The 15,791-nt window shown below is 45.5% G+C and overlaps 1 protein-coding gene across 2 annotated transcripts in view; it reads right to left on the bottom strand.

Moving 5' to 3' along the window:
* Window positions 1-353: 353 nt before the first annotated feature.
* The window catches only part of RBBP6 (RB binding protein 6, ubiquitin ligase), a 51,410-nt gene continuing 35,972 nt past the window's right edge, over window positions 354-15,791 (bottom strand). The window contains exons 9-17 of one of the 2 annotated variants that reach the window (XM_056537168.1): window positions 11,217-11,320; window positions 9,575-10,029; window positions 8,731-8,833; window positions 8,586-8,646; window positions 7,875-7,938; window positions 7,032-7,400; window positions 6,089-6,190; window positions 4,003-5,757; window positions 354-2,625 (exon numbers count right to left, since the gene is read on the bottom strand). In XM_056537168.1, the coding sequence (XP_056393143.1) occupies window positions 870-2,625; window positions 4,003-5,757; window positions 6,089-6,190; window positions 7,032-7,400; window positions 7,875-7,938; window positions 8,586-8,646; window positions 8,731-8,833; window positions 9,575-10,029; window positions 11,217-11,320 (4,769 nt within the window). In that variant the 3' untranslated portion in view covers window positions 354-869. The remainder of the gene's footprint in view (window positions 2,626-4,002; window positions 5,758-6,088; window positions 6,191-7,031; window positions 7,401-7,874; window positions 7,939-8,585; window positions 8,647-8,730; window positions 8,834-9,574; window positions 10,030-11,216; window positions 11,321-15,791) is intronic. The other variant, XM_056537169.1, reaches the window with a different exon arrangement.

Below are 15,791 nucleotides of genomic sequence, written 5' to 3' on the forward strand. Positions count from 1 at the left end.
AAAATAAAAATAAAATAAAATTTAAAAAGAATAAAAAATAAAATAAAAAAAATCATCACTTATTAATTAGCATGTATATTGAGGAAATTCTGTAATGAGTCTATAAATGCAGTGTTACCCCCAACCTGTGGCTGTAGAGATGTTGGAGCGTGACTGGAGTTGTAGTTTTGCGACAGCTCTAGAGCCGAAGGCTTGGTACCACTGATAGACCGTATGGATTTAGGGACATGTCAATTTGTTTAGGCCAGTGTTTCCCAACCAGGGTGCCTCCAGCTGTTGCAAAACTACAACTCCCAGCATGCCCGGACAGCCTTCGGCTGTCCGGGCATGCTGGGAGTTGTAGTTTTGCAACAGCTGGAGGCACCCTGGTTGGGAAACACTGGTTTAGGCTCAGACATTGGAACTGAGAGTAGTCCTTGCTTCCTAATAAACTGTATTACCATACGATTTAGGCAGCATTCAGGAAACTAGTGCCTATAGTTGTTTGCCATGGCAGGCAAGTGGTATAAGAGGGGGTCGGGTAAATTCCAAACAACTGTGGCGTCACAAATATTGCCGCTCAGGCTACGTTGGCACAGTCTGCCCTATCTATGGCCCTAACTCGCAGTACCCTACGTTTCCATTCTAATCCACGGCTAAAGGCCTAGTAGATAAATTAAAAAGAAACAAAAGTATTTGCAATGTGGTCACAACACAAAGGTTTCTGTACAAATATTTCCTTTATAAAGCTCTGATGTAAAAGTTGAAGAATCAATATATTAGGTGTGGCACAGTTTTCCGTTATTTACACAGTAAGATTGCTTTACATTACATGGAAAATACAAATGCATCCAGGAGATGGGAGGGCGAGCCCTTTGCCCCGTCGCACGTTACATGGTGGCCGGAGGTTTGGCTTTGGCCTCCTCCTTCTCAGTCTCTTTGTCTTTACTTTTCTTGGATTTCTTTTTTTTGTGTTTGTGTTTCTGGCCCTTCTCAGTCTCTGATTCGTTGCCTGTGTGCTTCTTATGTTTCTTGTGTTTCTTATGCTTCTTGTGTTTCTTCTTCTCCTTCTTCCGTTTTTTTCTGTCTGGGCTGCCTGTGGAGCTAACACTGCTGCTGCGGCTGCCAGAATCGCCCGGGCTGTGGCTACGGCTGCCGGCTGGACTGCTTTGGCCTGTGGCAGGCAAGTTACTACTAGCGATATCGGTAGCATCCATGTGGTCATCGTCCTTGTTTTTGGATTCCTGAGAGTCATCTTGTTTGACAGAGGCCTCGCTATCACTTTCATTATAATCAGGCACAAATGCGGCTTCATCAGTCTCTCTGGTTAAGTCCGTGGAGAGCCGTGTTGAACGGCTTTGAGGAACCTTGGTCTTCACAGAGTCCTTCTCAGATGGTTCCTTGTCTGTTTTTAGCCCTGGCGAGGAACGTTTAGAATGCGATGACCTTTTATCACTTGTGTCTTCTGAAAGTTTAGATTTAGATGGCAATTTCTCTTTCCCTCTTTCACTACTTCTATCGGATGACGCATGATCATTACTGGTTTGCCGCTTAGAGTCCGATGATTTTTGTTCGGCCCTTGACTTGCGCTCTAGACCGGGACTGTGGCTGCCACTCTTAGAATCTCTTGGAGCTTTCTTAGGTTCTCTAGAGTCATCTCTCGGTCTTACTTTTTGGGAGCTGGATGATGAATCTTTGTTCCTGAGAGGAGATTCCTTTCTCCGCTCATCTTTTTTCCGGGAGCTGCTGTGCTCCCGACTATCATAATCAGACTTTTTTTCCTTGCTCTCATTGTCTGGCTTCTTTTCTTTTACTTTGCTATCGTGCTCAGGTCTTCTTTCTCTCTCTCTGCTTTCATGCTCTTGTTTCCTATCCCGTTCTTTGCTGTCATGTTCTTGCCTCCTTTCCCGATCCTTGCTGTCATGTTCTGCCTTCCTGTCCCGGGAATCATGGTCTTGTCGCTTGTCTTGCTCGTTCTTTTTGTCTTTGTCTCTACTGTCGTGTTCAGCCTTTCGGTCTCGCTCGTGTTCTTTCTTCTCCCTCTCTCTGCTCTCATATTCTTGTTTTCTGTCTTTGCTGTCCCCATGTTCAGATTTCTTGTCACGAGTGGGAGTGAAGTCTTTGCTGGCGCTGCCATGTCCCGTTTCCTGTTTTTCAGATGACCGATCTTTCGAGGACTGAGGGTTGCGGTCAGAACTGCTATCATTTTGGGAACTTCCTTTTCTTTTATCAGAAGGTTCCTTTTCAGTTGCAGGGCTATCTTTATCTTTCGATCTGTTCTTGGTCTGCGAAACAGAGGTTTCCTTGGTGGATCTGGGATCTTGAGGTGTACCATCACTTCCCTGCTTGGGCTTATCTGAAGAAATAGTGTCTTTTTCTGGCAGAATGACAGTAGATGCTGGTTTGGATACAACACTCACAGGCTTTCCAGTATTGGATGTTCCCCGTGTCTCTTTAGACTCATCATCATCAGACTCAAATTCATCCTTGTCCCATTTTGACTGTGGAACCTGAATCATTATGATGACATCTTCTGGAAGTGCCGTACTATCATTGTTATACTCTTCCAGGGTCTTTATAACCGTTCTTTTAGTGTCTTGTTTCTCTTCTGCTTTCCGGACAGGACTTCCTCCTGTGGAGCTTGTGCTGTTGAACAAAAATGTAATTACTATAAGTGAAGAAAAATAAATCCTATGACAACCTTTAAACCATGATATCACCACCAAATAAACTGTGCCCACAAACAATGGCAGAAACAGAATCCAAACAAATAAGTCTTAAGGTCTATTCACACGTTCAGTATTCTGCGCAGATTTGAAGCTGTGTTCAGTTATTTAGTTTATATATATATATATATATATATATATATATATATATATATATATACACACACACACACAATGTAAACTAAATGACTGAAAACTGCTTCAAATCTTGCGCATCAAATCTGCGCAGAATACTGTGCTTGTAAATAGACAATTAAAGCATAGGGGATAAGATGTCTGATAGCGGGGGTCCCGCCGCTGGGGACCCCCGCAATATAGCATGCGGCACCCACCTGTTTCTTGTCCGGAAGCGGCCGTCACGCCCCCTCCCATAGACTTGCATTGAGGGGACAGGGCGTGACGTCACACGGGGGCGGAGTCATGACGTTACGAACTTCCGTTCCTGTGGACGGGACCCAGACCCTCCAGCGCTTCAGGTCAAGAAACAGGTGGGTGCTGCATGCTATATTGCGGGTGTCCCCAGCGGTGGGACCCCCGCGATCAGACATCTTATCCCCTATCCTTTGGAGATGTCTAGGGGTGGAGTTCCCCTTTAAGGGGTTAAACAATTCCTTCCTATATCATGTGTCAAAAAATATTTAAAGGAATACACCGGGATATGAAAACGTATCCCCTTATCTTTGCTGAAATGGCGTGTGTCGACCACCGCATGACACGGCGGCCGACATACCCCCTCAATACATCTCTATGGCAGAGCTGGAGACTGCCGAATGCAGCGCACCGGCTATCCCATAGAGATGTATTGAGGGGACGTGTTGGCCGGTAACCCACTAGCCAACTGTGTACACTCAGTATACTGCTTGTGGCACGAATAACACTTGGTAATGGGTAATCTGTGTAGATCACCTGAGCTATCTATTTCACATACACTAGAGGCTCTCATACACACAGTATTTACCAAGATGGACATACATTAATAGGAGCTGTATACACATTTTTACACTACCCACACCACTTCTAAGGTGTGGGCCAAACCTGATTGTTAACGTACTAAAGGAGACTGAGGAAACTACTAATAAAAAGGTACATTTGTAACACTCAGACATGTTTCACCACATACATTGCAGCTTTTTCAACACGAGAATTGCTATTAGTTGCCTCATTGAAAATGCCACAATAGATACATATGAGATATACATACTAGATAGATATGAAATAGATATTAAAAAGATAGATATGAGATAGATGAGATATAAATACTATATAGATAGATAAAAGATTCAAGAATGATTCATACCTGGTATAGTCAACCAAGGTGGACCCAGATCCATCAGGAGCAGGAATCTTCTTCCTTACTTTTCCCTTCACACGTTCCGTCTTTGGTTTGGCAGGGGGCGCTGGCTCAGTTTTGTCTTGTGCTTCTTCTGTTCCACCAACCGTTTCAGCATTTGCTATTTTCTTTCCAGTCTCCCGGTTGAGTTTAATCTTTTTTACAGCCGTTGTTGTCGATGTGGTAGTTTTTTCTTTCTCAGGAATCTTCTCGGGTTTGACAATCTCTGCCTCAGATTTCAGCTTAGGGGGAGCAGGTTTTGGAGCCTCTGTGGTCTCCACTTTTGCATTCTTAGCAGCTTTTTCTGGTTCCTTTTCTGTAGATTTGTCATCGTTTTTTCTTTTGCGTTTTTCAGGTTTGGACTCTGCTGTTTTGGGCTTTTCTGCAACTTTTTTGGGCTTTTCTTCCTTAACGGGTGGCTTCTCCAACTTTGGGTCTTTTGTGTGGTCCTTCTTATTCTTTTCATCTTTAGGCTGTTTATTTTCCTGACTGTCTTTTATTACCTTAAGATGGACTTTACGAGGCAACATGGTTTTATCGTCTTTTTGACTTGTGATGTGTTTCGAATTTTCGTTCTTCTGAGATTCCTCTTTGATCTTCTTTACTGGCGACTCAATACTCGCTGGTTTAACTTTCTCTCCATCTCCTGTTTTTTCAACCTTGACTACCTTGGAAGAAGTTTCTTTCTTGGGCTGGTTTACATCTGCTCTACGTTTTGTCTTATCGACTTTCACTCTTGGTTTTTCCCGTTTGTCCTTGTCAGAGAGAGGCTTAAGAGCAATGGACTCTGCATCCATGGGCTCATCTCTAACTGGAGTGGCATCATCTTTGCTGGTGGGCGCATACACGTGTTCATTTCTTTTACCGTCATCCCCATGCGGGGGTCTGTGTTTTCTAGATCCTTCAGTTGCAGTCTTGGAAATACCTTCACTTTCATCTTTCCGTCTCTTGCGGTGTTTTTTGTGTTTGTTTCCCCGTGAATCACCAGATTGGATAAAAGGCTCTCTTTCTTTTGATTTTCTAGGTTCCTTCATCACATGTGTATCACGTGGTAGCAGCTTTTCCTGATAACCACCACCACCACCAATAGGGCGCAGCCGGGGTAGTAAAGGTGGAGGATAATTGTCTCTATGGCCTCGATTATAAGGCGAGTGATCTCTCCGATTCTGAGGTGGAAGGAGAAATCTGTTGTCAGGGAAGTTTTCCCTACCGATAGGTGACCTCTGTCTTGGAATAGCATTCATTGGAGCTACTTTATAATACTTTTCATACCAGTCCCTGTAACTACGTTCCCACTCTCTATATACTTCCTTGTCATAAGCATCTCTAAGATCAGGCTGTCGACCATACATAGCTTTAACATCATAAGGTGGGAATTCCCGATACCGATTAGCGTAATCTCGTTCCCCTTCAATTTGTTGAAGTAGTCTCTTATTGGCAGGAGAAGGTGGTCTATATGGTGGGGATCTAGATCGAGAGTGGAATCTCCTATATGGTGATCTTGACCTGGACCGAGGATACCCATGAGACCGCGACCTGGAACGGTAAGTACGCCCTTTTCCATGGGCTTTCCTCTGGTAGGATGGAGATCTTGAAAAAGATCGAGAGCGGGATCGACTGAAAGACCGAGAATAAGAACGTGACCTAGAAGAGCCAGATCTTGACTTAGAGTAAGAATAGGAACTTTTAGAGTACGATGATCCAGAGTAAGGAGATTTGGACCTATCAAAGACAAACAAATGTAATAAATTAAGAGCATATATTTCCTGTGATAATTCACTGTGAAAATTTCATAGATGGCAATGTAGAAATGACATCACTAGAGCATGCATGTGTGGTATTTGCCCCAACCTGAAAAAGATCAGGAACGAGCATATGGAGTTGGGGTATGGATTATTGATGTTTTTACCAGTGATAGACAAAATCCTGAAAATGTACACATAAAATGCAAGGGATGACAAATTTTCAATACACCCCAAAAAAAAAAAAAAGAAGAAGAAAAAAAACAAAAAAAAAACTGATCATGCTTCAGAGTTTCTTATTCTTTTCTCACCTGGAGTAGGAACGCTTCCGCTCTTTTTGAATTTTCTTGTATTCCAGCAGTTCTTTCGCAAAATCATTTGCAAATTCTTCAAGTTTTGATTTCTTCTTCTCTCTGAAGGATAATGCAAATTTACAAAAAAAAAAAAGGGAAAAAAAGAAAGAAAAAAAGAAAAAAAAGAAAAAAAAAAAAAGAATGTCAACATGCAAGTTGCTGTCTTTATGAGATAAAAGAGAGCTATATGCATAGTTGCCTTAAGTGTTCGGTTTCAGGATCTTGTCTTATCACAGAATCAACTGGTAACTTAATACACAATGGGGCATATTTACTTTTGAAAATACACCAGAATTCTGGTGTAATTTGCATTTAAAAGAAAAAAAAAAAACTCGCTTACATAACCTACATGTTGCACTTTAGACATTTTTCTGCTGCATTCGACATATATGGATTAGATGCAACACACAACAAACCGTGCTAGAATTCTAGTGCAAGATTCTGGGGCAGTTCAAGGCAACCCAAGGTACATTTACGGTAGACAAAATCTGCCCTGAAAGGGTGAGGGTTATCCAGGATGATAAAGACAGAGCTCATTCCTTCAAACAGGTTGTGTGTGGTATTGCAGGTTAGTTTCAACGAAGTGAATGGAGCCAAGTTGTAACACCACACACAGCCAGAGAACAGTTGGGGTGCTGTTTCTGGAAAAAAATAGCTCTCTATGGCTGGACATCAACCCTTAGGTTAACCAATGTGAAAATAAAGAATTAAAAATTTCCCAATGGGAAGATCTAAAACCTTTTGCAGTAAATGTATCAAGTTAGTAAAAAAAAATAAAATGGAGGTGGACTTAGCTTTTAACCACAAAATGTATTAGTTTAACCAGTCTTTACACTTCGTGTTTTTTTGACAATTTTTAAAGCAAAAATTATTTGATTTGAAGTTTAAAAACCATACTTACTCCTCCTTTAGTCGTCTCTGTTCTCTATAGAACTCTTCTTTAGATAGAGGCGGAGCCAGGGACTGTGATGGGATAGCATTTGCATGTGCTGCCTGAACTGCTGGATTGACCCAGGGGGCAGACACTGTAGAAGGTGCTGATGGGAAGCCTGGGGGCGGAACGTTGTAGCCAGCAGCAGGAGGCTGTCCAGGTGGGAACTGTGGTGGAAACTGAGGTGGCGGCACACCAGGAGGCAACTGGAGACCATGGGGTGGCGGTGGAGGAAAGAGGGGTGTTGGTGGTGGAACATATACAGGACCCGAGGATGTCAAGGATGGTACTTGGTTTCTTGGTGGACGATCACTGTGGGGGTGACGGCCACGGCTATGTCTAGGCAGAAAAAATGAAGACTTTTAAAAATGGAAATCACAAGTCACGTGACTGAAAAGCTCTAGCAATATTTTTCTTATAATTTTTTTTTATGTATCCCCAGCCAGAAATTGTGTGGTTAAGAACAAAGCTGTACATTTTTAAGCAAATCAAGGAGAGGCCACTTATTGGTGCTGCGTCAAAACCCTCAGAACAGTGTTTCCTAAATAGGGTTCCTCCAGGTGTTGCAAAACTACAACTACCAGCATGCCTGGACAGTCAAAGGCTGTCCAGGCATGTTGGGAGTCTTAGTTTTGCCACATCTGGAGGCACCCTGGTTGGGAAACACTGCCTCAGAATGACAGGACGAGGACAGCAAGTAAATAGAATGGATTGAGAATAAAGCTGGTCATTCTGGGGAGGGGGGGCTGCAGAGCACTGCCAACCTTGCAGATGTCTGCTTTTCGTGTTAAATTATGGAATTCTAATACTAACCCATCCCATCCTAGGTGCGGCCTTGGTCCAGAAGGTCTGGGTATATTGGCTCTCATCAGTGGAGCTGTAAAATAAAAAATAAAAGCATATGGTAGGGATGAAAAACCGGGATAACAGCAGTAACATGCATACTTGCCCAGGAAATACAAGCAGGCATCCTTTATGTTCACAAAAAAACCCAAACTGCTAGCTTAATTTTGGAAGTCTGATTCATATGGCATCAAAAAATAGCTGGCACTAAAATACTAAGACACTTTGGCATATGTATTTTGCTACATACCATTCATTTAATGAGGATAGGGGGTACTACTATACTAAGAAAACCCCCCTCAAAGCAGGACTAATAGTGGTACTGAGAGGAATGCAGAAGGTGTTGTGATAATGGATCATTCTAGAAAACTTAGCCCCATTCCTCTACCTAGGGCAGTGTTTCCCAACCAGGGTGCCTCCAGCTGTTGCAAAACTACAACTCCCAGCATTCCCGGACAGCCATGCTGAAAGTTGTAGTTTAGCAACACCTGGAGGTGCCCTGGTTAGGAAACACTGACCTAGGGTATGATTTTTAATCTTTGAAACAACTCTTTATAATAAACACAGAACCTAACCCCATTCTATTACATCCACAATGGCTAGACCCACTAAAGTTTTTAGTTCCAAAGGGGGTCAGGGCACTTCCATATTAGGCAATATGCACAGGAGACCAGTACGTACTTGGAGGAGGGAGGCAGTGACTAGAAGGTGGCATCTGTCCAAGCACTGGAACATGGAAGCTCTAAACAAAAAAAGGAGAAAGCTTAGTGCTATTTTTGACATTTCAGGTTAAACAAAACCCAGTGCACTGAATAGAAAGACTCACTTTGTCACCCAGGAGGAGGTTGTTGGGCAATGGTAAGCTGCTGGACGTGACTGGAGCAGAAGGTGCAGACGTAGCACGAGAGCCTTCACTTCGCTTTTCATGACTAGATAAAGACAATTAGAAAAATACTTAATCACATGAATAAAACAGACTTCAAAGCTGAAGAAGCCACAATCTGGAGAATACTGGTCTAAGGGATATGCAAATTGGTGTCTTTTAGTATTAACTAGGAATTAATGACTGCCGATACATACATCTCTATACAGGGGGTGTTCTGTGCCACCCTGGCTGGGATCATTTTTTTTTTTTTTGAAAACTTTGTTTATTAAAGATTTTCATTTTATAAGTGGCAAATAGGTAATAAAAAATGTACAATCAACAACACGAGCAGATAAAAGCGAGTAAACATCACTCACCAAAATAGCAATCACTGTAGTACAGTTAGAAGAACATGACTGTCAAGCAAAAAAAACCTTGCAACAGAGCCCAATTGGGATAGATAAAGATAATCAAGTAACCAGAAAACAATCAAAGTATTATGTTAGAATGTAAAAGCGCTAACAATATCAGGTAAAGGCTAGTAATCGGCACTCTCAGAAGCGACCATCTCAGACGCCCAGCAAGAGCGACATGAGCCAATCAGAACATGGGTCATTCTGACGTCACTCGAGTATGAAAGCCTACCGATCATTCACTCAAACGGACTCACATGTATACACGGAAGAGAGAAAAAAAAAAAACAAAAAAAAAAAAAAAAGAAGTGTAAAAGAGAAAAAGGGAGAGGAAAAGGCTGGGATCATTTTATATACGTTTTTAATATGAACGCCCACTTGCAGACACTTACTGAAAGGACTCTGGCTTCTCTCGTTCTCTTTCTCGTTCTCTTTCTCGCTCTCTTTCGCGTTCTCTATCTCGTTCTCGCTCTCTTTCGCGTTCTCGGTCTCTTTCTCGCTCTCTTTCTCGTTCTCTATCCCTCTCTCGCTCCCTCTCCTTTTGGATAGGTACAGACAGTGCAGGCTCTGCAGGGGGCACCACAGGCTGAGGCTGTGAGTTGGCTTGTGCGGTGCTGGGTGCGGCAGAAGTGGTAGGAGCAGTGCTTTGTGGTGTAGAATTTGGAGCAGTAGTTACAGTAGTGGGTGCTATAAGAGGATCTTGCTGGCGAGACTGCACTGGACGTGATGGCTGTTGAGTGTTTCGTGCTGGTTGAGCTGCTTGCTGTTGTTGCCGCTGCTGGGAAGATGCCTGTTGCTTACGAATTCTCTTTGTATAACCAGTCTCATTCTTAAAGTTATTCACAGCCTAAAAATCAGTAAAACAGGGAATGAGTAATGGAAGAATATGTCATCAAACACAGCAAGGCTTAGCAAACAAAAAACATGATAATATCCTGACTGTTCCTAAGTGAATAATCCAACAATGAACACAACAGCCTCCAGTATTAGTGACCTGGCTGCACAGCGCACACAGTCAAATACAACATACTTATATAACGCTTGTGTGGATCACAGACGTCCGGTTACTTTACAAAGCCACATCATTTAACACATCGATTTTTGTTTCATTTTTATTTCAAAAATTTTAGGGGCATTATTTTTATGGGTTAGTACTTAAATACAAAATAATTACATGTATGTTTATGAAAGAGCACTGACCCCCAAAACCACCATATAAACCAACATACATTAAACCAAAACAATTTATGTAGTGTGTTTACTATAGTCACTATAGACAAGTACTGTACAGCGTGGTGTGTCTAACCTGAGCAACACTCTTTTAGGCTGCTCAGACTTTTCATTGATAGACCAACACTTTCTGATTGGTGGGAGTCCAATACCTGGAACCCCTGTCAGTAACCTGTTTGCCAGAGATGTGGCCACTGCATTTATAGTAAAAAAGGGACAGAATCATGCGGCTTCATATATTGTGTAGTGGCCATGCTAGGATCCTGCAGCTCAGCTCTCATTTACTTCAAGAGGAGCTGCAGTAACCCAGCATGACCACTACATAATGTATAGTGATGTCTGCTCACCACTCCACTTATTGTGTATGCAGGCAACAAGGTGCTGGCTGTTATGACATCCGCTGATCAGAAATTGATGGCCTATGACTTTCAATGAAAGTCACGGAAAACCCCTTTAAAGGGGTACTGTAGCGAAAAGTAACTAATCCCCTATCCACAGGATAGGGTATAAGTGTCTGATTGCAGAGGCCCGACTAGGCCCCGGCTCTCTGAGAGGAGCGCATGCTGGGGTTGTAACACGCTTCATTCATTTCTATGGGAGGGCTGGAGATGCCAGAGTACAGCATTCAGGTCTCTTCAGGGTTCCCAAATGAATGAATGGAGCGTGTGTCAACTCCACAGAGACCCCGTGGCCCGTGCAGGAGATCCAGTGGTAGGACCCCCCCACAATCAGACACACTCCACAGGATAGGGGATAAGTTACTGCAGCACCCCTTTAGTTATAATTTAGGTACTTCTGCCATACCTGACGTAGGAATTTATTGGCAATTAAGTTATCTGGAGAGACGTCCGACTGATGACAAGTAGGGCATGTGTGCTCCTCTGATTCCAGTAGTGAAGTGCGAATACCTGGAAGAGGGGGAAAAAAAATAGATTAAAGTCATTATCAAAGGTCATTTTATATATATATATATATATATATATATATATATATATATATATATATATATAATACACACACACATAAAATAAGAGAATATACTTAAAGCGCAACTGTCATGGTTATTGTACCCCCCAGACTAATACCATGATAGCATAGATGATAAAACTTGTAATGCAGCTATACCTTTGGCTGCTCTTTATCCCACTTTGTCAGCCAGAAAAGCAGATTTTTTTTTTTAATGCTTACCGTAAAATCTCTTTCTCAGAGGATCCATTGGGGGACACAGAGACCGTGGGTATATGCTGCTACCACTATGCAAAGAAAAAATCAGCCCCTCCTGGAAGGATATAACCAGCCTGACTGAGCTATCAGTTTAGTCCCAAAGCAGTAGGAGAGGACCGACAGAGAAGGAAAAACAGCAACTGTCCGAGGGAGACGAGACAAAAAATAACCGAACCAACCCCTAGGTAGACCTCTAGGTGCCGTGTCCCTCCAATGGATCCTCCGAGAGAGATTTTACGGTAAGCATAAAAATCTACTTTTCTCTTTCGGCTCCATTGGGGGACACAGACCGTGGGACGTACCAAAGCAGTCCCTGGGGTGGGAGAGAACCCAAGCAAATCAGGTGGAAGGCTGGGCCAAAGCCGCCTGCAACACCTTGCCACCCAAGCTGACGTCAGCTCGGAGACCGCCTTACAGATCTGTAAGGCCGAAGCCCTGTTGCTGAGAGCCCAGGAGGCTCAGACGGAACAAGTGGAATGAGCTGAGACCTTGAAGGGCGGAGTCTTCCCTTTGCAGCAGTAAGCTTCCAAGATGGCAGGACGAATCCACCGCGAAATGGTCAGCTTGGAAGCAGGAAGTCTCTTACGACGACCCTCCGGAAGTACAAAGGCGGCGTCACACTGACGTAAAGAGGAAGTGACCGAAAGGTAGATCCGGACAGCCCGAACCGCATCAAGACAATGAAGCAAGCATTCCCTGGGATGGGACGGAGAGGGGCAAAAGGAAGGGAGGACGATATCCTCATTAAGGTGAGAGACCATCTTAGGTAAAAAGGTGGGGATGGTCCGGAAAACAACTTTGCCCTGATGCAGGACCAAATAGGGGAAATGGCAGAAGAGAGCCGTCAGCTCAAGAGACCCTCCGGATGGAAATGACTGCAATGAGGAAAGCCACCTTCCAGGAAAGGACAGGAACAGACACATCCGAGACGTTCAAATGGAGCACCCTGTAAACACCAAGAACCAGATTCAGATCCCACGGAGGAGTGGGGGATCTTTATGGCGGAGCCGCATAAGCCACACCCTGTAGAAAGGTGCGGATGTGAGGACGCCAGAGGGTGCTGAAAAAGGATGGCGAGAGTAGACACCTGACCCTCAGGAGAACTGAGGGCCAAGCGTTGCTCCAGACCAGACTGTAGAAAGGACAGCAGGCACGGAAGGGAGAAGACGACCAGTGAGATGGATTGAGACTCACACCATCGGAAATAAGACCTCCAAGTGCGGTGATAAATCTTTGACCGAGAAAGGCTTGCAAGCCTTAATCATTGTGCGGATCACCTGGGGAGAGAACCCCCAGGCCCTCAGAACCACAGTTTCAACCGCCACGTCGTCAAATGCAGCAACAGTAAATTGGGGTGGAAAAGGGGACCCTGAGTAAGCAGGTTGGGACGAACTGGGAGACGCAGTGGTACGTCGGCTACAAGGCGAACAACATCGGCGTACCATGTGCCTGGGCCAGTCCGGAGCCACGAGAATGGTGGAGATGCCTACTGCCTTGAGCTTCCTCAGGAACCTGGGAAGGAGAATGACAGGAGGGAAGAGAAAGGGGAGGACGAAGTGCGACCAGCGGATCACTAGGGTGTCCACGGCCAGAGCCAGGGACTTTGCGACCAAGTGAGGAACTTTCCAATTGTGGCGAGACACAAAGAGGTCCATGACCGGAGTCCACCAGAGGTTGAAAAAAATGCTGCAAACACCTCCGGGTGAAGATACCACTTGTCAGGGTCAGGAGAGGAGTGGCTGAGGAAGTCCGCCTCTCAATTTTCCACCCCTGGGACATGAATCCCTGAGATGGAGGGAACTCCAGAGCAGAATCCTGGAGACCTTCGGCAATCACCGTGGGTGCCACCCTTGCGATTCACATACGTTACCGCCGTGGCGTTGTTGGATTGAACCCAAACAGGGCGGTCCTGGAGAAGCCACTCCCAATTAAGAATGCAAAGGTAAATTGCCCTGAGTTCCAGAATGTTGATGGGGAGGAGAGCTTCTTGAGAGGACCAACGGCCCTGGACCGTCCGATCCTGGAAGACTTCCCCCACAACCGCTGAGACTGGCATCCGTTGTAATGACCTGCCAGTGAGTAGGCAGGAAGGACCGTCCCTGCCAAATAAGGGGAGACTGGAGCCACAATAGGAGAGACCGGTGGATCCTGAAGGGAACAAGAATCCTGCAATCGAGGGAAAGCGGGGACTTGTCCCAACTGGACAGAAGGGTCAGCTGAAGAGGGAAACAATGAAACTGGGCGAAGCGAAGAGAACTTGCATGGCCGCCACCATCCGACCCAGGACTTCCATGCAGAAGCGAATGGAAACTGGAACAGGACGACGGAGAAGACGAACGAACTGTTGACAGAGTGGCGCTTGTCCAGCAGAAGCCGAACCCGGGCAGTCGCCGTGTCGAACTGAATTCCCAACAAGATCAGGGACTGGGTGGGGGACCAGGTTGTATTTTTCCTGGTTGATCACCCAGCCGAAATGGCACTGTCTGTAGAGTGAGAAGAAGATTCTCCTGATTCTGGTCCCTGGTCGGAGCCTTGATCAGGAGTTCGTCCAGGTAAGGGATCACGCACACACCCCAGGCTCAAAGAATGGCGATCACTGCCGCCAGGACCTTGTTGAAGACCCTTAGGGCCGTGGCCAGGCAAACGGGAAGGGCCACAAACTGAAAATGGCCCTCCAGAACAGCAAAGCGGAGATATCACTGATGAGCCGGAAAAATTGGGATGTGAAGATGTGTGTCCCGGTTATCCACCGATGAAAAACTCTCCTTGATCGGCGGACGCCACCACAGAATGGAGAGACGCCATACGGAAATGATACAGGAGTAGGTGGCGGTTGAGGAGCTTCAGATCTAGAATAGGGTGGACAGCGCCCCCATTCTTGGGGACAACCAAAAGATTTGAGTAGAACCCCGAAAAACGCTCCTCGGGAGGAACTGGGATGTTCACTCCCTGAGCGAGAAGGGTTCAAAGTGCGACCCGAAAAGCCGCTGCCAAGTAAGGAGAACGAGTAGGAAGAGAACAAAAAAAGCGGCCCTTGGAAAGGAAAAAAATCGATCAGATAGCTGTCGAAAACGACATCTTGGACCCAAGAGTCTTGCACCTGAGTAAGCCAAACGTCCCGGAATAGGGCTAAATGACCACCCACCCAAAAATAATTTCCGGGTGGGGGCGCCCTTCCGGCGGAGGGAGGCTTACGGTGCCTGACTTGGCTGCAAAGCGGCCTGTGCGGTTATCAGACTTCCTAGAAAGAGCCTTCCTATCCTGTGAAGGCGCCGGCCTGGCTGCTCGACCGAAAGGGCAAAAAGGTGGTAGACTTCCGGCAGGAAACGGTACGGCGCGACTTGTTCTGCAGTAGTAAGAAACTCTTACCTCCAGTATCCTCGAAGATAATCTCGTCCAGGCGTTTTACAAAGAGCTGGGTCCCAGAGAAAGGAAGTATTAAGTGACTGTCTGGGGTCAGACATAGGAGTAAGAAAATGGAGAGAGTCAGCAGAAAAAAATTGAAGCAATCTCACCCAGGTCCTGTGTCCCACGATGGAGAGGCAAGGAACAGCTGAGAAGAGCAATCACTCGGTTCAGTCAGGAGAAGCAGGCTGCAGCTGATAGGAGGAGCAGCTACTCTGTCCAGGCAGGTAGAGTAGGAGATGAGAGGTGCTGCAGTAGCACGTTCAGGAAGCCCATTGGAGGAGAGAAGGGAGGTGCCTGGAAAATGACCCTATCACCTTCCAGGCCAGCGGGGAAAAGGAGGGGCAGGAGTCCCGTCGGGAGCACTGACAGACAAAGTGGGCGGAGCTATAATCAGTGAGGCCGCGGCCTAAATTAATCACCCTCCCCGTGGTTCCTGCCAGTAGCAGAGACGGCCGAAAACTGAAAATACCGGCCATTCGCGCGCAGTGCGGCCGCCAGTGCTCCCATGTGGGGAAAAAAGATGTGCGAACCGCCCGCATCACTAATATGCCGGCCGTGCGCGCGCAGCCCGGTGAGAAAAACTGGCGCATAATAGCAACGACTAGAAGGACCAGCCAGTGGAGAATTTAGTATGACCGAGCGGGGGAAAAACCTGGACTCCAGATAGGACAATCCCCCACCTAGTAGGAATATGAGCCCCCAATAAAATAAGACACCACAGAAGAATAGATAGTAAAGGAGGGGGAG

This window comes from Hyla sarda, chromosome 8, assembly GCF_029499605.1.
Source record: "Hyla sarda isolate aHylSar1 chromosome 8, aHylSar1.hap1, whole genome shotgun sequence".
NCBI classification, from domain to species: Eukaryota; Metazoa; Chordata; class Amphibia; order Anura; family Hylidae; genus Hyla; species Hyla sarda.